This window comes from Musa acuminata, chromosome BXJ1-6, assembly GCF_036884655.1.
Source record: "Musa acuminata AAA Group cultivar baxijiao chromosome BXJ1-6, Cavendish_Baxijiao_AAA, whole genome shotgun sequence".
Classification (NCBI taxonomy): domain Eukaryota; kingdom Viridiplantae; phylum Streptophyta; class Magnoliopsida; order Zingiberales; family Musaceae; genus Musa; species Musa acuminata.
In genome coordinates this window covers 23,867,888-23,894,207 of record NC_088332.1, presented here as the reverse complement: position 1 = coordinate 23,894,207, position 26,320 = coordinate 23,867,888, and the positions used below count along the sequence as shown (strand labels likewise).

At 35.4% G+C, this 26,320-nt stretch overlaps 1 protein-coding gene across 5 annotated transcripts in view; it reads right to left on the bottom strand.

Annotated features, from left to right (window-relative positions):
* The window catches only part of LOC135676639 (cation-chloride cotransporter 1-like), a 28,382-nt gene extending 2,757 nt beyond the window's left edge, over positions 1 to 25,625 (bottom strand). Inside the window, exons 1-12 of one of the 5 annotated variants that reach the window (XM_065188038.1) lie at positions 25,415 to 25,624; positions 23,532 to 23,706; positions 21,788 to 21,937; positions 21,338 to 21,416; positions 12,352 to 12,443; positions 9,402 to 9,516; positions 8,782 to 8,882; positions 6,296 to 6,357; positions 3,520 to 3,771; positions 3,240 to 3,354; positions 2,768 to 2,962; positions 1,449 to 1,849 (exon numbers count right to left, since the gene is read on the bottom strand). In XM_065188038.1, the coding sequence (XP_065044110.1) occupies positions 1,449 to 1,849; positions 2,768 to 2,962; positions 3,240 to 3,354; positions 3,520 to 3,771; positions 6,296 to 6,357; positions 8,782 to 8,882; positions 9,402 to 9,516; positions 12,352 to 12,443; positions 21,338 to 21,416; positions 21,788 to 21,937; positions 23,532 to 23,674 (1,705 nt within the window). In that variant the 5' untranslated portion in view covers positions 23,675 to 23,706; positions 25,415 to 25,624. Of the gene's footprint in view, positions 1 to 1,448; positions 1,850 to 2,767; positions 2,963 to 3,239; positions 3,355 to 3,519; positions 3,772 to 4,779; positions 4,910 to 6,295; positions 6,358 to 8,781; positions 8,883 to 9,401; positions 9,517 to 12,351; positions 12,444 to 21,337; positions 21,417 to 21,787; positions 21,938 to 23,531; positions 23,707 to 25,414 lie in introns of those variants that run through there. The other 4 variants (XM_065188039.1, XM_065188042.1, XM_065188043.1 and 1 more) reach the window with 4 other exon arrangements.
* Positions 25,626 to 26,320: the final 695 nt, after the last annotated feature.

Genomic DNA, 26,320 nt, shown 5'->3' with positions numbered 1-26,320 from the left:
TCACACAACAGCTTACAACCTGATGAAGAAAATATGTACTTCAGTGTTTGAAACACAAACAAACAATTGAAGGAAACATCAGACGATATCAATGGTCATATATAAGCTTATATAAAATACTCTAATATTTTATTTCAAGTATGCCACGAACGCAAGAAAACAAATGCTTCAACCAGTTAATTGATCCATAATAAATCACCGATCAATCTTAGACAATCTATAGTCAACTTATGGATTGTCATCATCAATTGCTCTTGGATCTCAGTCATTACAATTTTCACACTTTGGATCCTGTCTTCCTTTTCTTAGTAACTCTTCTGATACATATTATCATTTTATCCTGATTTTATGCCTTGCCATGCTACCATTAATATAATCATTGGCACAATAACCTGGAGCTTGTAACATTTTGCATGTCTATCCTGCTAAAGCTCATTTTTAGCTGAAATTCGAAAACAAGAAACCGTGCTACCCTTCTTGCACCATAAAAATCTCCAAAAGCATATTGGCTATTTTTGACTCAAAGTTGCCTAAGCAAGAAGACAACCTACCTTTTTTACCTAAGCAGCACACAACCATAATCATTCTTAAACAAACCATAAGCCAACTCATAGATTATGAAAATAAAATGAGATCTACGTACTAACCTGATTTTTATTAATTTAAAGTAATTATTCCAACATCAACATCATTATAGTACAGTTGCTATAGCCATTCAATTGAAAGCAGTCTTGGTTAGAAATCAATAAAATGTTTTTAGGTGCATAACTATAACATTTAACTGGTCACATAATGAGAAATGGCATATTAAATAGATCTAAGAGGAGGCTTTAAATGGTCAAGTCCTTAAGATCAAGCAAATCTTAATAACTCGGAAGCGGTAGCAGGTCACCGGTTAGTTGAGGAAGATAATACTTGATGATGAGTAAGCACTATCATGAACCATCATTGTAAATCATGCCACCAATTTTCTATAACACATACTTGAAACCTCTAAAGGGTATTTGGCTATTACTAGTTTCTACATGCCAAGTATCTCTTGTTATGACAAACCAGATGCTTGGAAATGTGTCTATAACTAAATTATCAGTTCACTTCCATATAATACTGCAGCTAACAAAAAAAACAAACTGCTATCTTATAAATGACATAATTACCATCCAAAGATTTCCATCACAATCCTAAAATATTTGTCACATTTTTATCTTGTCATATCCACAAGAAAATTTTCCACATTGCTTTTCCGTGATTCTATGGCCAACCAGCAGTACTAGTGGCCCTAAACTTGCCTACTTCTTTCTGTACACTATAACTTGATCTAACATAGCTACTTCCATTATGCTACAGTTGGCATAGCTTATACAAGTTTATTCCTGGGACACGTATCAACATCTAGCTTGCCAGATGGTAGAGATGATAAAGAAATATCCTGAACTTATGTAACATACCAATGCACATCAATGCTCCAAGAAGTGAGAGGCTCCAGTGATGAAACTTCCATCTAGGGCGCCAGCTAGGAGCATCAAGTAGGTCAAGAAGGAAGCAAGACAAATTAACTCCCGCATAACATAGAAGGAAGAACATAGTTATAGTAGGTGTGATCAGATCCAGGTTCCCAATCACAACACAGCAAATACAAATAAAGGCTGTAAAGAGCGTTGCCAAATGAGGTTCTCCCCCTTCTGTGACCTTGAAATAATTAAGAACAGGGAGAATGTCATCATTTGCTATTGCTGCAAGCAGGCGTGGGGCACCTGTCAAACTCTGAAGCGCTGCACCTAAAGTGGAGAGAACAATCCCAACATATATAATTGCTGGAAGAGGCCAAGCAATCTCTGCAGTCAGAAGCCTGCACAAAGTTCCATATTAGAAACTCAAGCAAAGAAATAAGACACAAGTAACTTCAAACAGATATATGCTTTTAACTTCAAAGGTTAGAGAGCCAATGGCATATTAGCATTAGCCAAAACCATAATGTTAAATTGGTATGCAACAAAAACCAACTAAAATATAAGATTTCAGAGAAGAAAGCCAAAATCCTATGATCCATTGAATACAAGGTGGTCCATGACCAAATGTGCGCAACTACAACAATACTCATTTAGAGGGTATATTCGTTACTACTTTGAGTAGTTTGACGATTGAGAATCATTTTTTTTGTAGAGATTCAATTGGATTAATAATTTAGTTAATAAGACAAGTGTTGAGAGTTCTAGATGTTTTTCCTTACAAGAAAAAGATCTTCTCCCATATGTTTAACTAACGATCTTAACCTAATAAAATGCTAAAAAGGTTTTTGGCATGGAAAGAATTGTTGATAAATTTATGATAAAATTAATCACAAATACATCAATATTTCTCTTGTTTCTCTCTATTTATGTAATGCTTTAGTTCATCAACAGTCAGTAGAACAGCATATACCTACCAATCATCAGAATATTCTACAATAGCTGTTTCTCCCAACAGCAAATCTATATTTATAATTAGGTACATCATAATGACTTATATCATATATGCATCATATATAAGATCCTAACCATCACCCTGGCATTCCATGTAAGTTATCGTTCCAATCCTGATCCATCACCAATCTAATGCTCTGAAAAAAAATTAGCAGGGTGAAATGGTGGTGGTGCCAAACTAAGGTTCACATAAATTTCAGATCAAATGAAAAGTGGATACACAGGCAAAAGACCACAGAACTTCATAGTTTTTGTGTCAAATATTGTCATTCAAGACCAAAACAGCACTAGGAAAAATGTGGTACCGGTTTGTCAGTAGCTCTTCTCTAGTGGCCAATGATCCAAAGAGTAATACTGATATCAAATATAAAAAGGAGGTGGTAAGTGTTGCAGCCAATGTTCCAACTGGTATAGAACGCTGTGTATCCTTCAACGATGCAGATCGATTTGAGCCAGCCATAATTCCTGTTACAGCTGGAAAAAATAGGCCTACCAATGCACTACAAAAAGGATAGAGAATTTCAGAATGCCTATACGAAAAAAGTTAAAACTATAATATATATCAAGGAATTAGAAGGCGTCATAGTTACATGCCAAGATGTATATCAACATTTGTTACAGTCACATTTCCCCAAAGTAAACAAAATCAACTAGTAAATCTAATATCTAACATTTTAAAATTGAATAAATTATGGCGTCACCTGATTTAACATTTCACTAATAAAACCTCTGCAAACTTAGAAAAAAACCGAACATATATATGCAGTAAAGGCTTACTTGAAGCTCCAATAGACAGGTCCATCTGGTTCAGGTATTCCAGCATTTGTAGTACGCTGATAAGCAGAACTCCAATTGTCTTTCAATGTTTGTGATCTTAACCCTGTTATGCCACCTGTGCCCAATTCCAAAGAGAGCAACATAGGCATGAGATACCATAAAAGAATTGCAAGTTCATGTACATCACTTCATGCAAAGTGAAGTCTGAAAAAGACTGAACTTTGAAGTAGTAACTAAGATAACCATATGCATAAAGAAGTATTTAATAAAGGGATCTTACTTGAAGCATTACTCCTTGGAGCTGCGAAGGTTCCAACAAATATGCAGAAAAGTGAAAAAAGGACAGGAATCAAGAAAGCCGGTGCTACCCTATTTATAATCTTGACACCACCAAATACGATGAAGCAGAGAAGGATAACCACAATAACTCCATAAACTTGCAGGTCATGCAAGCTTGGAGTAGATACAGTTGTTACTACCTCAGATATTGTGCCATTAGCTGCTGTGGTATTGCTGACGACTGTCACAGACTCTGAAAAAAAAAGAGGGGACAACCCAAAAAACAATTTAACAAGACTATGCAGACAATTAAGTATATTTATCAATGATTTTCAAGTACATAACATAATTCAAGATCCTAGTTAAATATTAAAACATGACTAAAAACCCAATCAAAGCATCTCTTGAATTGTTATTGGAGCTTCTCATAGTTCACGAAAACTGATCCATAAAAAAACACTCTCAATCCCTTTTCTTCACTAAATGCACTTCCCCAAGCAATATTGTTTTATTATAAAAAGAAGCAATTTCATGTGCACCCTCTAAATGTCAAAACATCTTTATCAATGACATTCAAGGACATATCTGTTTTGAAAACCAAAAAAAGTTCAAAATACCATCAAATATGCCCATGCATTAGCCTCCTTCAAATGACTTGGTTAGCTATGATCAGGTTGTATGTTAGATCAAGGATCCACATGAAGTGGCTATTGGCACATGCCATGCTAATGCTATGCCAAGTGCCTATATAGGCCTGCTGCTGACACAAAATAGAACCTAGAACAAAGGAGAAACAATAGATAACTAGAGAAAGAAATATATATACCTCAAACAGAGGGGCATCACTATTAAAAAAGTTCAGCCCAATACACAAGTATCCATCAAATCAGGGCTTGAGATGAATTCTAGAAACCCAAAAAACAAATCAAAAGACCTTTGGATAAGGCAAACATGGTGTGTTCCGCAGGGGGTTATTAAAACAAATAGCATGTTGGCACAACATGTTCAAGTTTACACAAGTTAAAATTACCACCTTGGCAATCCATTTAAGCCACCATTTAAGCCTTTGACTTCTGACCAGCACATGTAGTATACATGTGTCTAAGGCAAACATGGCAAGGTCCGCAGGGGGTTATTAGACATGTAGGATACATGTGTAGTATACATTTTGTCTGAGGCAAACATGGTAAGGTCCGCAGGGGGTTATTAACACAAATAGAATGTTGGCACAGGATGTTCAAGTTTACACAGTTGAAATTACCTCCTTGGCAATCCTTTATATGCCACCATTTAAGCCTTTGACATCTGACCAACACATGTAGCATACAGGTGATTAATCTCTGATAGCTTGTCATCTGGGCTTGGCCAATCTTGATCCTAGCATGTGCTAACTTGAATGGTCTCATCATGTTGGAAAAGGAAGATAGAGAAAAAAGCAAGAGAAAGAAAGAAGGTAAGCATTAGATTGGTGGACATCAAGAGCAGTGAAGAAAAAAAGCAGAGGTGGTAGGAAATGCGAGAGGGAGAATAAGTGAGGACAACTATTGAGCAAATGGCTCATAATGAATTAGATACAAATGAATGGGAGATGTGAATGATTCTTAGCAAAACTTATCATGTGTATTGGTAATCATTGTATTTAAAACATGAAGATACAATTATTTAAGGTGGTAGACAGAAAAAAATGGTTTAAAGTTTAAACAAATGACCTCTATATTATTTATATCTAAATGTTTTGACAATCATTGTGGGTGCCCAAGCCAAAACACGCTCTAGAAGCTAGGCACCTACCCAACACCAAATCATAGAGGGCCCCAAGGGCTTCAGATTACTTGGCTGCCTATTAAACTTCATGATGGCATAGCTACACTTCTTGCCAGCATTTCATAGTTGCCACATTTCAAAATCTGTGATTATTCTGGAAAAACTAACACATTGTGGATCTTGACTAAGCAAGGATATGTAAAGCATGAGGACCAAGAGCTCCCAAAAGATTACTTATTGGAGATTTATAAATTAGTTCCAAAGAGCAAAGAGCTAACAATGATATTATTAAACATCAGATATGCTAACAGCTGAAAAAAATCCAATAAATTACTCATTGAAAATGTCAAGGACAGTCACGTGGATGGCAAAAACAGAGTACCTTCTTGTGCTAACTAAGAGCCCACAAATTTGAAAATTGATATCCCTAAAAGGTTTTATGCTTAGTGATCCTTTACTTTGTGATACCTTCAGTTATAGCCAGCTGAAAGTCTAATTGACTTTCCATCTATACTAGTTTCTGCATAAATGCTGTTGGAAGTATAATTCTATCACAGTATCACTTCCAATATATGACAGTAATTCATTAAAGGTGAGTTTGGTATTTTAAAGCTGATTGTATTTAGAAGATGCTCTTATGCTAATCTAAAATCAAATATACATATATTATTTAAAATTTAGCAATCAAGTATCAGAAAGAAAAAAAAATCACATATCTTGCATGTTTTGGCCATTACCTTAGTTACACTACCTTCCAAAGTTGTTGACATCCTACTAAATGTCAAATAAGTACATTTTCATATTCAAAACCATTTTTTCTTACTATGTAACTGCCATTTTTCTATGAATTCTCCATGACAAACTTATCAGATGATCTGGTTAGATTAGCATCTAACCAGTCAACTCCCATATCCAATATGGTGATCTGTGGTATGACCACTGAATTTCTATACTACAAGCTTTTTTCAAAGCAAAAGCTTAATCCAATTTCCACAACCATCATAGTGGTTTACCTCTAAAGAATCCAGCACCTGGCACAGCACCCAAGAAGGTCTCCACAGCTCCCAAAACATACCTGAAACAATAACAGAGTTAAAATAACTAGATTCCAGAACTAGGAAACCAAGTTACCATAATTAAACAATCTAAAAACACTACTTGCATCAAATATCCAAACTTAAAGGCAATATGTATGCGTTGGTTACTCATTCAAAAAGAAAACTAAGGAGAGCTTAGGCCTAGTTGTTCTCATGGCACCTATAAGTTGAATTTGTTCATCTCTCCTCAATGTATGTAGTTCATATTCTTTAAAGATTTCTTATTGGTCTTCATCTTAATCACAGAAACTGCCACTTACAACTTGCCATCAACATAATCTTTTTTTTTTAATATCATATTCATAAATGTCAGATTCAGAATCCTATTCTCAGCAGTATTAACTTTCTGTGATGTTTTCTTTCTAATTGTCCTATTTGGCTCCTTGAAACATAAATAGTCTGATAATTTCCTTGACAAATCTTCCTTTTTTACTTTAAGCATCCTTCTCTTATTTAATGTGACACTCTCTTTTTATCTCTTCTTGAATAGTGCACTCCAGTAATTGAAAAGTTCTAAATTTTGGCATTTCTTGAGAATCTATTATTTATGTTTCATTTGTTAATTTCAATTTGAGAGTAATCTTTGAACCACATTAAGATTGCTCCTCTTAGCAAGTGCAAGCTATCACCAACAGAGATAACAAAGCTGAACTATAGACACTGTTAAAGGAGAAGAAAGATAACAACTTGAATTAAGCCACAAGGCCTTATAATCACTCATGTATGTAAGACTTGTCAAAGAGAAGTTTCTGTTTTCGATACAACATATACTAATGAGATGACTCATACATGGGTCAAGAAGTAATGGTGTATCCAACTCTATAAGGAGAAGTTCAACTTAATACTACTTGGAATAGTAGAGGACGGATACATTCCCAACCCACTTGTTATAAAATTTAAAAGGAGGAAGCAGAAAAGGCTCCTCACCCACTTGTACTGGTAATAGAATATGATTCGATTTCTTTTTGATAGATTTTTTTTGTTACTATTGTTTCATTAAAATTTTACATTAGTATTTTACTATTTTGTAAAAGTATGACATTATTTTTTGTTACTCATACTGGTAATAGTTTGAAGTCTCCAGAGTCCTACTATGTAATAAAGGTATGAAATTTATTTTTTTATTAGGATTTGTATTGGACAGTCTAAAGTTTTTATTTTTGGTGGAACTTTTAAAGATGATAAAACTTCCAAAATCAGAACTTTTTCTCCCATAACTCACATATATTAGTGAATATATGCCTTGAAGGCAGAGAAGAAAGATATTTAAACTTTAATCTCTTAGAGGTTCCTCTCTCCCTGAAAAAAGTGAAACTCCAGGCAAGAAGGGCAACACCTAGCTCAAAGCTATCATCTGACCGTTTTTTATATGTTCATTTCTGACAATGACATATCTCAATTCTTGATATTCCTACATTTTTCATAAGCTTAATATCATGATTTTTAGGCATCAGCTGCTTCATGGACCTCTATCATTAACTTCCTTTACAACTCAGACATCTACATAGACTCCCCAAGAAATTTTTCTTTTAATTCTCAGAAAGCAAGAAAATATGCATGCATATTTCACCATGAATTTGTATGGCATATGTACCAAGGCATGTAAGCTGACAACAGCTTCACGCACAGTATGTGCCAGTAAATAATATCTAAGCACCATAATTGCTTATGAAACACATGGAAAAAATGTGTAATAGAACAGATCAATGTGTGCATGTGGCTCCTTGATCTTGTACCTTTCCATTTTAGCTTTCAATAATATAAGATTCCAAAATTAATTCATCTTAATATCCAAAACAAAGGCATTAATCAATTTACTATGTCAATTAGCACAGCGAGTTCATTCTCATTTCACTTGGTGCACATTTAAAAGGAAAAAAGGTTAACTCTAATTTCATGTCAATATCATTAAAAAATTTTCATTAGTTTAATTTAAGGACAAATATAAGCCAAGAAACCGTCAGCCCAAATTTAAGTAGAACTGTCAAGGCAATCCATTTCTGAATGGCACCAAGTTCCCACCCTAGGTAAGTTTGCCGAACTAATAAAAATGAACAAGAGGGCTGTCTGCCATTGCAGGTTAAGCTCTCATCTATGGGGAACCAGGAGTTCAAACTTATGTTTAGACTTTGTTAAAGTCAACATGAATGGAAAATAATGTTTTATTCGTTCTGATCTCTAAGTAATCTATGTCAAATAATCAAATGACAAGCTTTCCACCATAAATAGTCTTATTTGCAACATGTTGATACCCATTTGAACTAAAGCATCAATTCTTGCAAAAAGGGGCACAAGTCACTCAGATGTTGTCATCTAAGACATGATTGGGCAGACAGATCTGAAAGTGCAAAACAGAAGACAGAAATACAGAAATATAAGAAGTTAACCCAAGGCAGACTTACATAGCACCAGCAACTGCGTTACCAAGGAAGAAGCATAATCCAATACTCACTCCAACTTCTGGACCCAGAGCCCGACCGATTAGATAATATGGGCCACCACCCTGAATGATCATAGTAAATGAGAAGAAAATCTAATCCAAAATTGATATGCTAGAAAGGTAACAAGGATAATTTTGATCAGCAGATACTATAAATTACAAAAAAATAAGCCCATAAAGAAGATGCAACTGATTATCTAAGGAATAGCATATTCTGTTAGATGTTTAAGTTGGTATTCATGATTCGGCAAGTTATCAAGACCAGATTAATTTGACAGTTCCCAACCTTGATTAACTGTCAAAAGTTGTTCAACTTGGTGTACAATTTGTTATAACCAGACAAGAAGAATCTCTATGCACCCAAAAAAGAGGTTTAGCTATATTATTAGAATTTTCCCAACTGTTACTTTCATGCATCATGGAAAATGCCCATTCCAGATAATACCAGGTCTACAAACTCTCCAAGCCACAGCAATATGTAATAAACCTAAATCCGAAACTAAAGAACCACAGATCTTTAAAACAAGACAAATAAACATTTCTCAACCAACAAAATTCATAAACAATGAAGATAAAGTTTACCTTCATTGCCCCATTTGTTGCAATTGCACTTAATGATATACCCGTTAAAAAAGTGCAACATCCGCAGAATGCAACCAGTAAAAATGCCTCACCAATGCCAGCCATACCCACAATCCTACAGAAACAATAACCAAATATTGTCAGCTTACTAAGTTCAAATGCAAATGAAGAGAATGAAAATGTTAAAACTGAATGCTAGAATTATGCTAATTATCAACTTATAATCAATATTACTTAAAAATTTATGATAGTGATAACAGATATATAGTCAACAACATAATATGTTTAGTCAGAGGTGTATATTAAAATCATTGGCATGGAAGTAAGGAAAAATGAATAATAATCCACTCAAAACTGAGCTCAATGCTCAAAGGGCACAACTTCACATTGTCACAGGAGGCAGCCTATTCAGGTAGGAAGTCAATGCCTACATTTTAGCGAACACCATCTAGGCATCAGGTCAGGTGATCCGACAAGCAGCTAGATGGGGTTTGAGTGGCCACCTAAATCCTTAAAGTCCACCTTTTCCCCTTTACCATAATTATTACATAAGTAAAGAGTAATATAATTTCATCCAAAAAATACTATCATGGTAATGAACGTATTCTTTGCTCAATTACACATGCTTTCAAAACATAACGTATGAATTAATAGAATTATTAATTCCATTTCTGATTGGTTCTACTCAAATTTATGTTAGTACTTTAATTGCTCTCACAAACCTAGGACTATGATAAGAATACTCACATGACCTATACAAAATACTTCATGCAAGACGACTTCACATGATAAACTGTATGTTTTAGTAACTTACAGATTATCAGAAGTATTGACATTATTTTTAGCCTTTAAGCCACAGTAAAGTTGCTCCTCCTTTTGCAACCCAGGTGACCAAAACTTGAATCACGAAAAGAACCTTACTGCTTGCAAGGTAACGCTACATATAGTGATCCTCCTCAAACCAACAATGGCACAAGCCTCATGCTCTAGGCAGCCCATCCATATAGAACTTTATGTATCTTTTATGGCAATGTTTCTGTGCACCCACCTGCATACCATTGGCAGGACACTCATGCAGTGCACTAACCTTTTCTATACCAAATCTATATAATTCTCAAGGAAATTTTTTATGCATTATCATGTGCACCCTGGCCTCCTGCCTATGCATTTAAAGGGTTAAGGCCTACGAATTACACTCAGTAATTCAAACTGAGAAGAGAATAAGGTGCTAACAAACAAAGTCTCCATTATTTGATGAGATTTACAGAAAGGGGACTTAATACTAACTGCAGACAATGATGCCCCGGCCTCCTGCCTATGCATTTAAAGGGTTAAGGCCTACGAATTACACTCAGTAATTCAAATTGAGAAAAGAATAAGGTGTTAAAAAACAAAATCTCCATTATTTGATGAGATTTACAGAAAGGGGACTTAATACTAACTGCAGACAATGATATGATGCTATGTTGCTCAAACTTGGATACAGCGTCATGTACGGAAATGATCATAGCATCTGACATGGTCATCCTATTAACTAAGGATAGAGGGATACAGTAGAAAAAGAATCAATTTAAAATAAGATATAGGGATAAGAGACCAAATCAAAAAATATTAAAATATTATATAACATATTTCAATTATAATATTAAAATGATCTAAAGTTAACAAAAACATAACTAAACATAACTTTTCTTTCCTTCCTTTTCTTTTTTCTCTCTTCTATTCTTATTTTTCTTCTTCTTTTTATCCTATCTTTATTTTCCTCCTTTGATCAATGGATGGCCAAGATGCTGTAGGCTGATTTTCTATAAGGCCTTGGAATAGATTAGATGTTACTGAATCTTAAGTTCCATCATCTGTGACATCACCTCTCTCTCTCTCTCTCTCTCTCTCTCTCTCTCTTGCTTTTTGTGAGTGCACACGTGCATTCAACAGTGTACAGTAGCATGTTGGCTATGAGAACATCAATGGTAATAACTGCAGAGAAACTATGGCAGCAGCAAAGGAGGGTCAACCATCTCCTCCTACTCATCCACCAATTTCCATTCTTTGCTGACAAAGGATCAGCAAGAATCTGCTGATATTGACTTAAGTTTGATAACTCTAGCTGATTTTTGGCCAAGTTGGGTCAATTCCCAGCTGAGTCTCAGTTCAATTGTTTCCAGTCAAATCTGAGTCAAAGAGCATACCAGCACCAGTAGCATGTTACATCAACATTGATTTCAAGGGCATAGATGCCAAATCTGAGCATCATATATGTAATGTATCAGAAAATTGATGAAGTCATAAGTAACATCTTAACAAATGGAAACAGAAAACAAGGTATTCCCACCAAGACACCACAAAATGAAATTTATCAAAATTTAAATAGTATATTGTGTAACAGGTAAAGAGGCTTCATCAAGTAGCCTCAGCACAATGATTGCACTTCATACTTAATAACAACAGATTTTGTCATGTATGGTAGCCATTTCTTTTCAACTGCAATGGATAATAATTGGTCTTGGTTTCAATAACATGTAATATTATTGCTCTAATAAAAAATACTCTTTACTTGTGAGTTGTGCCTATGCTCAGTGAAGTTCATTTTGCCCACTATTTGTTAAAAAACCAAGTAAATCAACACAAGAGGTAAAATATGAGTGTCCGCTACACTTCATCATTGTATCATAAAGATAGGAAATTTTTGAGATCATCTTATCATTGTTGCCTCAAGTCTCTCCATCACAATTGTATCTTAGCCAAAGGGGAGACCAGTATAAGGAAATAATCATCAAATTAGCAAGATAAAATCACTCCAATACTTAAATTGACAAGTTATATTCTAGAAGAACCCTTAATGTCAATGTTGTGATCATTTACTTACGAGAAGCTTCATAAAAAAAAAAACCTACAGCGTTCATGCTAAAATCAACATTCGACAGGGAAGTGAAAGTATAATGCACTTCACCAGGAAAAACGGATATAGTATATGATTCCCAAGATGTTCTGCAAACAAGGTATAAACACACCCATCATAGTCCCCAACTTGGGGCCAGCAACCTGCAGAACAGAATTAAGTCCAACTAATATGCTAAACATAAATATATTTGAAGTTATGTGCAACTACAGTAATCATCTTAAGATTTGGCACAAAAAGATTATTGTACTGCAGAAACATAACAATAGAAGGGCAAAAGGACAAGGACAAGCTACTAATAGGAGACTTCATATAGTTAAGTACAAGGTATGCAATACCGTACCATACCGGTGTTTCGAGGTTGGCTCGGTATGGTACGGTACCAGCATACCGAGCAGTATACCAGTGCGTACCGAGCGGTACACCAGGGTGTACTGAACAATTTTATATATTTTCTTCTTTACTGTAGCACTGTAGCACGTTCCGTCCGGTACCGGGCGGTCCGCGTTCCAGTATGCTATCGGACCGGTAGGTACCACCCATACCGGGCGGTACCATTCGGTTCTGCATACCATGGTTAAGTACACAATTGTTTATTACGACAGTATCAATCCATTTATCAGCAAATATACTTCATATGACGGAGAAATTGAGTAGTGAAAAAAAAAAAACACAATTAACAGACTGGTTAGGTTTGCACACAAAAGATAAATACTTCCATGCAACCTATGGATCCAAATGAAGGACACTACGTTACTTATAGATGGCATACATAGTGAGCACATGTACATTCCCATAGTGAGACGCAACGGAGCAGCACATCATTAAAAAACTTTAGTAAATGCGTAATTTGACAATTGAACACATTCCAACAATTTCTTTTATGATGAATAGGTTCTGAAAGCTAGTTAATTACTTATTGATTAGAACAATATGCTTTGACACTATAAATAAGTATCGAGCTTGGCTACATACATAGTTAAAAAATACTATGGCCTTCTTCATTCCAAGGTTTTAACTTTTAAGTACAAACTGGGCCAGCATATACAGATTGGTATATATGATCCAATCAAGTACCAATACTGTAATAAATGTGTTCACAAATGGATATATACCATTTACTTATTTTCTTAATTATTTTATTCAATAGTAGGAGTCTTGTATATTCACCTTTTTATATACCTAGCAGTATAGGTCAGGATACCTCCTGACATTGAACTGGTTTCTAAATTTTTTCTCCATACCAAATTCTACTATCTCAATTCTAATGTATTAGTGTATCCATACCTTGTCAAAAAAGTATCCAGCATGCATAAGCATGCTAGTGCATATTGCATAGTATAATGCTTAGTTAGCAGTAAACAGAAACTAAAAAACACAATACATTAACTTAATGAATCTAGTTCACATTTAGACATCCAGCATTGTGTAATATCTAACAGCAGAACTTTTATTTCATGTAAAATTGAAAAAAAAAAAGAAGGCTTCGTAGCTGTTGAAATATTAACATGGACATTGAATGAAAAGTAATTAACTTAAACTGGTTAATGGATCATATTTGTCAATCATTCCTTTGATAGGCTTCTAATGATGTTGCTGCAAATAATAGATACTTCCTCACAACATTTAACCCAGGTTACCTTTAACCTTTTCCTCCTCTTCCATAATTATTGGAAACCCTAAAAGCTCCTTAAGCAAGAAACCTCAGAACTTCCATGTTACATGGCCAATTAGTCATAACCATCATTGATTGCTTCCTTCATTTATTGGTCTTTGAATAAACTAAAACCTACACCTCTTAATATGGTGCTTACTCATGTGTCCTTCCTATTCACCACACATCAACCTGAACATGCTTTGTGCGTGAGTAGAAATTTCTCCAGGCTTGCAATGCTTTTCTAGTTCATCCTGCTCTACTTTCATTAGACTATTTGTGACCAGAAAATTAAATATTGGTACCAATACAATGCTGGAATGTGGTCGGACCAGCATGTGATGGTTGTTATGGTGTTGAAATATACCCAAAGATTATATAATGTCATAATTTGGCTAAAATTAACACCATCATACCAATACCCAGTCAGACCAGTATGTACCAGGTGAAATGACAACACACAAATTTCAATTTAGATATTGCTTGTTCAAAGACCAAACAAAGACCAAAACCTAAAAACATATTTGCAATGAAGTAAGGCCATGGTAAAAAAATGGTGCACGAGGATCCCACCAGGTATAGGATGGGTCTGTCAATATAGGCAACCTTATCCATACATGTAGAAAGACTATTACCGTGAGAACCTAGATACAAGAGAAAGAAGTTTGCTTTATTGTATTGGTCAAAATCCTCCAGTTACCATTTCATTATGCAGAACTTGTAACCATTTCCTGCAAAGCTCCTAGCATTGTTCTTAGATCTGAATCAATCATGTTTTGTCATTACACTATGTTAATGATAAAAACAATTTTGTTTTCTTACAGCTGTTTGTACCTCTTGCAGCTTCCATATCTATTATACAATAATGAATAATGTTCTCAATTTTTGTCTGGATGCAATTTACTAGCTTCTGATCCATAATGTTCTTTCATTATGTAAATCAAGGTATGCAATACCGTACCGTACCGGTGTTTCGAGGTTGGCTCGGTACGGTACGGTACCATGTACCGAGCAGTACGCCAGGGCGTACTGAGCGGCACACCTAATTTAGGTGTAAAAACTCTCCGAAAATACCTGAAAAAAAAAAAAAAAAAAGTTAGGATAGAATTTTTAAGTTAGAAATAAATATAGTAATAGCATAAGTTTAACAAAATCAATGTAAATTAAGTAAGAATAGTATCACATATCTTTTTCGGGCTTTAAAGAATATTTTGTGCAAGGTTCGTATTTCAGTCCATTATGAATTGTCCTTATGTAAACATACCTATTGATTAGAAAGTTCTTCCTTTTAATCTTCCCAAATTAGCCTCGATTCAATTCACAAATCGTTGTTTTGTAGAGTTTAGGAGAGCACAAATATGAGAAAAAAAGAGTTTGAAATAGTTTAAGAGAGTATGAGAATGTAATGAAGTGAAATAGGGAAGAAGAAGGGTTTAAATACTATGAGAAAGGGCTCCAACGGTCAATTTGACCGTTAGAGCACTGTATCATTGTTACCGAGCGGTTTTAAATATTTCTTCCTCTTACTGGAGCACTGTAGCATGTTCCGTCCGGTAGCGGACGGTCCGTGTACCGGTATACCATCGAACCGATACGTACCACCCGTATCGGGTGGTACTATTCGAAATTGCATACCTTGATGTAAATTGCATAAGCTAATCTGTTGTAATCATGCTCTACCAAGGTATGCAATTTCTAATGGTACCGTCCAGTACGGGCGATACATACCGATCCGACGACATACCTGTACGCAGACCGCCCACTATCGGGTGGAATGTTTAAAAGCGTCCCGTATCGGACGATACGGGATAATATTGGGCGGTAACGATCGAAATTTCGATCGTTACCGCCTGGCACAGCTTGGTAACGGTCGAAATCAACCGTTACCGCCCGACACAGCTCGGTAACGGTCGAAATCGGCCATTACTGCTCGATAACAGTGCTATAGTGCTCCAACGGTCAAATTGACCGTTGGAGCCCTTTCTCATAGTATGCCTTATTCTCCTCTATTTCACTCCATTACATTCTTATACTCTTTTAAACTATCTCAAACTCTTTTTTTCTCACATTTGTGCTCTCCTAAACTCTACAAAACAATGATTGAATTGAATGAAGGTTAATTTGGAAAGACTAAGAGGAAGAACTTTCTAATCAAGAGGTATGCATTCTCTCTCTTTAATTAAAAAGTAATTAAGAGCTTTAATATTATGATTAGTGTGTTTAATATTGATTAATTCAAAATTAGATACTTAATAGGTCAAATATTTATATTTAATGTATATTAAATATTGAAAAATATTTATGATAGTAAAATAAGTTTAATTAGATTTTATTAAAGTTATTGAATGCTGCGATTAATGATTTTAATGATGATTAAATCGAAATTTATCCGATTTTATATCAATTCAATGTGTTTAATACCTATTAGGGTGTTTGCCATGTTTATAGTGTTGAAAGAGAAGTAATTAGTGAGAAATTAACTATGTTAATCATGTAATTAGTGTATCTAACGATGATTTCATCATAATTTGAACTATATTGGATCAAAATTATATATTTAATACTTTTTTTATGTGTTTGACATATATATGATGGTAAAATAAGTTTAATTAGGTTTTATTAAAGTTAGTTAATGCTGCGATTAGTCATCTTAATAATGATTTAATCAAAATTTGATCAATTTTATATCAACTTAATGTCTTTAATACCAATTAGGGTGTTTGACATTTTTATAATATTGAAAGAGAAGTAATTAATGAGTAATTAACTATGTTAATTAGATGATTAATGTATCTAATGATGATTTTATCATAATTTGAACCAGATCAAAATTATGTATTTAATGCTTCTTTTATGTATGTAACATATTTATGATGATAAAATATGATTAGTTATGTTTTAATAAAATTATTTAATACTGCGATTAGTGATTTTTTATCGATATTTGATCAATTCAATATGTTTATATTTTATAGTTTATTTGATTTAAATTTGGTAAGATCATGACACCAAAGGAACCGCCACATGATGATGCATGGGTTCATGCCTGAAGATAGATGGGAACTGTCATCATTGACAATGTATTTATTGTGACTACATTGACAAGGGTGGAGGAATAACTTAGGTGAAAATGCATTTGGTTGGCGGGTATCCTGATGTTGCAAAATGCAAGAACATTCCGACGGAGATCCGTAAATTATTTCAAAGCAAGTTACAATAAGCAAAGGAAGATACATTAAAAAAGAAAGCAAAAGTTGAAGAAGAATATTATAAGGCTACACAGGAACTAGTTTATGATCAATATGAGAGTTGCGGCGATCAAGTCGACCCGGATCTCACAACTGGGATTCGTGAATCATTGGAGCATCAGTATACGGTCGATGAAGCAATGAGACATCGACGACCTGACTCACAATTGGAGCATGGCAGTGGTAGTGGAATCCAAAGGTTGGCCAACATGAGGCAGCCAACTGCTCCTTCTCAGTTAGGCCGAACTAGTAACATGAGGTATGGTGGACTCCGTGGTTTTATGAGAGGTCTTGGCAGGAGGTCCGCACCAGATATTGTTGATATTGATCCACAAGCTTATCCCCCACAAACAGCAAAACAGACACGGATTGACGATGCATACAAAAAAAAAAAAAAGGGATATTAGAAAGGCAATCTCAAAATGGTTCAACTTCCATAGGATTCCAGTCAACACAACCCAAAGTCCATATTATCAGAGCATGGTCTCTTCTATTCAAAAGTCTGGCACGGGGATCCAACCTCCAACATCAAAAGAGATTTACGGCGTGTACTTAGATGAGGAGGTGGCAGAACTAAAGGATTGGATCAAATCCTTCAAGAGGCAATGGGACGAATATGGGGTGACACTAATGTGTAACAGTTGGACAGGACCAACAAGAATGAGTATCATCAACTTTCTTGTTTATTGCAACAGAAAAGTGGTGCTTTATAAGTTCGTTAATGCTTCTGAAAAGATCCAAGATGCAAACTACATTGAGAGCTTGATGGACACTTTAGTAGAGGAGATTGGACCTCAGTATGTTGTCCAAATAATAATAACCGATAATATAGTGAATTTCAAGAAGGCCGGTTTGTAATTGATGGAAAAAAAAACTTTATTTTAGACTCCATGTGTAGCTCATTACATAGATCTAATGCTGAAGGATATTGGTGAGCTAGATGCAATCAAGAATTGTGTAGCTCGAGCACAATCAATTACAAAGTTTATATATAATCATCATTTAATCCACGCTTTAATGCAAAAGTATGTAAACGGTGAGATACTCCGACCTGGAATTACTCGATTTGCTACCAATTTTATTGCATTAAAGTCATTACAACAAAAAAAGCATAGCTTGAAGGCAATGGTCACCTCATAAGAGTGGTCTGATTCTAGATATTCGAGATTGAGCGATAGAAAGAAGATAGAAAAGTCCATTCTTTCCTCTCGATTTTAGGAGACTACAGTAGAAATCATAAAAGGTATGGAACCACTTTATATTGTCCTTTGTAAGGTCGATATGGACAAGTGTCCACAGATGCCGTATCTTAAATATATGTTGATTTCAGCAAGAGAGGAGGTCAGGAAAGCATTCAAAGATGATTTTAAGGCCGACCAATACGTACAGATCATTGATCGTCGAATCGAAGTTCATATGGATCAAGATATCCATAATGCAGGTAAATTCATATTCATAATAATTTAATTTATTATTTTTTAAATAATAAAAAATTATACTAACAAAATTATATCTTGTAGCGTATTATCTAAACCCGACAATTCAATATCGATATACTCTCGGAATACAAAATAATTTACTAACGACACTACGAAATGTTATATATCAGCTCTTGCCAAACACTACTGATGCAGTCGATGCTCCTATGGAGGGTCGATTATTTCGAGAAACAGTTGGTTCATTCTCCGACGTTGTAGCTGTATCGTGTCGTTACACTATAGATCTTGGTGAGGAAAAGTTACACATATTGATTATCAATTATATTTAATGTTAATTATTTGTTATACTAATAAAATCTTATTTATATTTTTTTGCAGTCGAGTGGTGGCTACAATTTGGAGGGGATGTACCACATTTAAGGAAGGTTGTCGTTCATGTATTTTCACAAACGACAACATCTAGTGGTTGTGGACGTAATTGGTCAACGTTTGTATTGATTCACATGAAGGTCCACAACAAACTCTCCTACAGACGATTAGAGAAACTAGTATATGTCCATTATAGCATGCGACATGCTGAGCTAGATAAGGAGATAGAGGAACCATATATTGATCCCATTGACCTCTAATTCTACAATGAAGATTCAGAGCCGATGTTACATTGGGTTGAAGCAGTAGAGAACCAAAAGGATCCTCTACTTGATGAGGTGGGAGATCCTCAGCGTCCTTCACATTTTATCACCGAGGCAATAGAAGAAAAAGAAGCACAACCCCAACAGGTGGGAAATCCCCCTCGATCACAACGTGGTAGGAGTCAAACAACATCGAGTCAAACTGCTCGAGGAACTACAGACACCCAACGATCACAATCGTCCGCCCAACGTGCAAAGGCAAAGGGGAAGGCAGTAACATCAGTTGTATCGTTGGAAAGAATCGAGTCGGGTGACGAGACACCTTCACAATCACATTCAGCAACTCGCTCGGTCCAGAGACATGATAGCAGCACGGACAACAATGCCTCGACGGATGATGGCGGTGATGTCGGGCAGTCGTTGGTCTCGTCTACACAACTTGAGGGTGGTGCATGGACCGAGGAACAATATTTTACACATGCCACCCAAGATTCAGATCATGGAACCCGACAAGGTACTGGTCAAGTTTATGCGTGGAAGGGGAAGGCAGTGGAAGAATTTGAGCAAATGTGACAGAGCCTACATGATGTAGACACAGAAAGAAACTCATCGTATTCACACTCATCGTATTATGGAGAATCATACGGGTAAAAGTAGTATGGTGATAGTTGGTCATCCTTCTCTGAGCAACAGTATGATACATAGCAGCAGATCAATAGCGAAAGTAGAAGCTCTGACATTCACCAATATATGCCTCGAGAGCTGCCTCGGACAAATGTGATTTATGACGATTAGCCAACGATCAACACCGCATTGATGCATCAATAGCATACGGTATATCAATACACTATGTCATGGGATCAATTTCATGATTGGGTCCAACAAGCATATCATATTGATATACAGATGTATAGGATCGAGGACCCCGATCCACCACCCGTGGAGGCCCGTCGTTCGTTTTGGTGGTAGAATCAGCAATCAGGTATATCTACATATGTGATTATTTAATTCATTTAAATTTTAGAGTTTATATTGTAATAAAATAGTCTAACAATTCAAATGATTTTTCTGTAGATATTTCAATATTTACATAAAGGCAATCCGTAATGGACTGTCCGAAAAAGATATGTGATATTATTCTTACCTAATTTACATTGATTTTGCTAAACTTATACTATTACTATATTTATTTCTAACTTAAAAATCCTATCATAACTTTGTTTTTATTTTCAGGTATTTTCAGAGGGTTTTACACCTAAATTAGATGTACCGCTCGATACACGGTACCGTACCGAGCCAACCTCGAAACACTGGTACGGTACGGTATTTCAATCCTTGCTCTACCATTCTCCTCATGAATTATGTGCTTTGTTAATACAAATTGAATAATGTGGAGCACAAGTCTAGATCAACTTTTAAGTGAGGGTAGGGCACATAAAAGCATCCAAAGTAACCAACAAATGCACTGTGAAACTGTTCTAGTCTATCTAGCAAGGACATTCAATGCCTTCTGAACAGGCAACATTCTTGGGTAATTAACTTACCATGACAAAAAGAATAAGACGAAAAACAGAGAATAAAATATGACAAAAGATAGGAGAAAAGATAAACAGGGAGCAGTGAGCAAAAAAAGGAGAAACAGAAAGCAGTTAGCCTCTTTTAAAATCAGCCTTGCAATAAAAGTTTATTCTTTTTCCATCTCAAGATTGGAAGCAAGATAATGATCATCATCAAATTAGGTCCTTTTAGGCAAAGGAGCAAAGAGACAATCTTATTTCATTAAGATCATGAAATTAGTAGAAAGAAAGAGAAACAAAAGAAAAGAGGATAAAAAAATATATAAAAAGTTTTCCAACCTCTGGTTCACAAAACAAACAGAAAGAGATAAACTATATAAGGTTAGGAAACCTCCTTCCCAATCAGTCAGTAAATCCACCAACAGGTGATATATTTCATGCGCGAATTTAGAAAAATATAATATAACTTGTGCAAGAAAACCTACAAACTTTTTCAACAAACAAAAGCAAATACAAAGTAGCTGTAAGCAAAAGGTAGCAAATGTACCTTTGGGCCCCCAAGAGTAATGGATACATCCTCACCATCTCTGGGACTTGACGGTGTTGGAATTTGTTCCCCTGTCATACTGTAATGACTTAATCAATTAAAAAATTAAAGAAAACAAATATCCATATACCTAATGACTAACCCAAGGTGTAAAATTGCACATTATACCAATGATATTATACTAGTCAAACAGGGTAGTGGTACACCAGTATCATGGAATACCATCCATATACCAGATTTGAACTATTTCTTAATATCTTTTGGGTCTTTTTTGGTAAAATACTGATACGTGCAGATCCAACCAAAAATTTAAACCTTAATTCAAACCAAAATACCAAACATGCAACTATTGTTACGAACTTTTTATGAGCATGAATGCTTACATCAGCCGGAGAAAAAAAAATTGAATGCAATTATTAAAGAAAGAAAGATGGCGACAGTATCACGTACCTTTTGAGTCCCAATTTGTTCACAAGAGAATCAAAACCAAATAGTTCCAACTTTGATTCCCTCTGGGAGTTGTTGGATCCATCATGACCATGGGAAGGTCCCTCCGTTGCATTGGGACCATTCTCTGATTGTGATGACATCCTAATATTCCTAAAATAAATATGAATAAAATTTATTACTTTGTTAGCAATCCACAGGCAAAATATTGTAACAAAAAAGTAGTTGTAGAAAAATAAACAATAAAAGAACAAAATATATTAGAGAATACAAAAAACAAAAATATTGTAGAATATATATTCTCTAGAATATCCACAACACAAAATTTAAGGCTAATATGTCTAAAATAGTAAGCGAAAAGACTGTGTTTGACCAAAGCAAGATCTAAGACAAGCAATACTAATTACCATGGTTTACCTTACCGATCTGTACCAATGTACAGACCAGCTGCCAGTATGGTACATAACGAGTTGTACCGAGTAATATCAAGCATACCAACACATAGTACATGAAGGCGTACCGATGTACCGGTCCCCTATCGGACCGGTATGTACCGCCCATACCGAGCAGTATGTCACGGTATGATGAACCTTGCTAATAACTAACTTGAGACAAGGAATATAAACTTCAGAGAGATACACATAACGCACAAATAACCATGAACTCATCAAAAACGTACCCTATTACTTCTGAAAAGATCTCAATTGCATTCACTTAATTCGTAGAAACAGGAGATTAAGAAGGCCAGTCACATATCACTATACAAGTTATAAGCTAAGCCTAATGGAGCTTTATATTGAGGTTTCACGAAAAATAAAGAATTCTGTTCTAATTGGATGCCAACCTAGTCTTGACCTTACTGATCATATTCATCTTCGAGCATAAATGCAGCCTGCAGATGTTGATAGTATGGGCAGAACCCAGAGAGTCAGCAGCTCAGATTCAGCTAAAAATTTGACAAATTGATATCTTATGCGTTAACAAAAATGAAACTAAATCACTGTTAAAATGTATATGAGAATTTACTCCGATCATTTGAGTTAGGCTCAACTAAGCTTGTCTCAAGAGACTAATCTATTGCAACAAATAAATTATCTATTAAGGTGCAGAGCTAAAGCATAACCAGCACAAAACATAATATCTGAAAAACATGGATTAATTCTACTGTCATCCTTTTTGTGCCTTGCCAAAAAGAGAATTAGTTTTCAAGAACCTTGAGAAGTGAAACTGCAGAAGAATTTGATCAATAGGGGAAGCCAGTTCATCAAGCACTTTTGAGCAATCTAGAGTATGCTGTTGATAAACTAATAATTAATGGATCCATATATGCACTCCCATCGTGACAGACTGAAGATAATCATCTCCAGGAACATTATATATGTAGCATTATCATTAAAATTTTCTTAGTATAAAATTGTTACGAGGTTTCAGTTAATGAAGATAGTTGCAGCTGACATGCATTGCGCTTATCCTATTGCATCAAAATGACCATAAATCTTGCTGCTCCCATAATAACATGCAATTGATTGTGCTTTAATCATAAGTAGGTAAGAACTGATAAAATAGAACACTTTAAGCTAAAATTTCTTTAAAAAAAAAAAAGAAAGGTTAAGTTTGCAGATCAAGTATACTCTGGATAAAAATGAGAATAAAACATAACCAACTGAAACAAAATATCTTGCAAAGTAATTCCTACAAGATAAAAGTTGCATGAATAATTACTAAAAAGTTCAAATAAGGAAATCACTTTAGTTGTATCTCTGTAAGAGGACCAGAATCCATGGAAGTCATTTGGACAACAGGTGGATCATGGGAAACCACCGGTCTGTACTGCCGTCCACTACGTGAAGTAATTTCCTCATCTGCACTCTCAATTTCACCATTCTCCATGATCAACTATCTGATTGACAGTTTAGCAACACCTGTAGCACATCAACAGAATTAGGAATAGAAACCTACTCATACATATGAAACTGATAGACAAAGAGAGAGGATGGTTGCAAGAGTGGGGAAGGAAAATAAAGCTTGCCCTGTTGAAAGTTCAATTGAGGTTTAGGCAGGGGCCTGGCTGCCGATGCCTCAACTAAGGCATTCACCTAGGGGGTGCCGTGTCTCGCCTAGGGCCTCTCGATGCACTCTAGTCTCACCTAACCTCGTCAGTTCACTTTAGCAAATGCCCAAGTGTCTCTATTACCCATTTTTTCTAGTTAGCAGTTATTATTCTTTATTCTTTATTTTTCTTTTTTTGTCTTTTCCCTTTCTTCTGCTCCTGTCACTCAATGTGGTTACCTGCCACACTTTTTTTTTATATCCAGGAAGCCACCTTTCACAAACTCACATTCCAAAGAGTTCTATTATTTATTTAGCAGGAGTGATGTCAAGGGACTCTGGGTTTGTTTAATGAAATTGAATTATTATTTTAGTTATATTCAATATTTTATTAAACTTGATTCTGACATATTGATTAGGTGTACTTGAATCGAGTTATAGTTAATTAAGTTGGACTATTATAAATTAATTAATTACATGCTTCCTTATTGGCCATTTCTGGTGGAACTTCATTTCAGAAGGTCACTTCCTTTGAAACAACAGCTGTTCGATGTCCATAAAAGTAATAACTAGATAGGCAACCAAAGACCAAATGTTTAGCAAGTGTGCACCGAATCATATCTCCCTTGACATGAACAATAGTTGTCATGGAAATGAAGGAAATAGGAGTAATACAAAGTTTTCAATCATGTCATACTTTTGCTTTTTCAATGAAATATTGACATCAATATCCACCACAAAAAGGTATTATTTGCAATCTTAATTACTGATAACCTCGACGATAGGTTGGAATGGACCTCCTCTTACATCATTTATTAAATATATTTTTATCTCTATTCTATTATTCTAAATATCCCAATATTGTGCATGTCACACTTGCATGATTGATTATACTTCATTAACTCAACTTCCCTATAACCATTATCTTCTATCTATCAACCAATAATCATCAAAAAATCTTCAGGAGATTTCTTGATTGAGAATCAAATCTTTGAAAATACAAACAGCTATCTAAAGGTGAACAAGAAAAATTATGGAATCATTACACAGAATAAATCCATGAAGCATGGACCGAAACATTTTAGATGTACAAGAAATACACAGGAGGTATAAAAGAATATCACCTCGATCAGTGGAATTTTAACAAGGATATCCTAGAGAGGGTATTCTTCACAAATGAAATCATTATTTCATAGATCTCTTCTATCAGATATCCAATAACTTGTCATTTGTGTTATGTGTTTACTACATCACCCATGCGTTAGATGTTATCAACGTTTGTTAAATTTCCTTCATGAGACGCATGGAATTCTCATCAGCAGCCTACTTTGAACAGCTCCGTGTTCGTGCATATTTTCGACAATGGTCGATAGATCTTACATCCTTCAGGCTTGAGTCAAGATCGGATCATAAATCATCCGATCCGGGTTGGTTTCCGCAGCCGACAACATGAGATTTCTTTTATACACGAGAAAGGAGGAAAGAAAGAAACAAGGATCACGTGGTATCTTCATTTATTTCATTGCGGAAGAAGAAGAACCAAGAGAGAAAGAAAGAATCGAGAGGAGAAAGAAGACTCACAGTAGGAACCACCGGAAGATCGCTGCCGATCCTCCCTCGGCCTTTGAATTCCTCGCCGTGTCTACGCTCCGACTAGCAGGCACGCCTGCCTTCCGGCTTCTTCCCCGTCGTTGGGATTCCACGAGCCCCAGCGCTGCTGCCTCCCGCTTCGTCGGCGACAAGGACGGAGCCCCTTGGCGTGGAATTGGAATTATAGAGATACATACCGTATGATTAAAAGACTCCCCTCAACGACGCGATCTTGATCTGATCTGACCTGACTTGTGGGTCGGCCATGTCATGTCGTGTTCGAGCGACCGACGTCGGTCGGATGCGAGGGTCTTCCGTGGCGGCTCTCTTAATTGGAGATTGAGCTCCAGTTAATAATTCTATTATTAAATAGGCTAAGTTTGACCCTTCCACCATATTTGACGCGTTGACCAGATTAATAATAAAGCTAATAATAAACCACTTCTTTGCGAATTAAATAATTAGAATTTCATCAATAAAAACGGGAGTGAAATTATGCGTATTTAAAGTTTAATCAATCAGATAATAGGAGATAAAATTTGATAACATTAGGTACGTTCAGCTGTTTAATATACTATATATATTTCAGCTCAGTATTCATATGAAGTACATCTTTTAATGGTTAAAAGTGTAGTGTATTAATAAAGGTCTTACCCGTGATATATTTTCTTAAAAAGAAAGCTTTTTCCCTTTTTTTAATTTGACAAATTCTCAAAAAATTTATATTTATTAAAATTTCTCACAAAACGTTGTTACTTTGAAAAATTCTTAAATAATGCTACAACTTTACTCTTTTAACCCTTAGATAGCAGCTAATCTACTATTTTCCCGCTCGGTGGCTTTTGGGTCATCGAGTGATTTAATGTTGGACTATGTTAGTGTAAACAACTTTAAGTC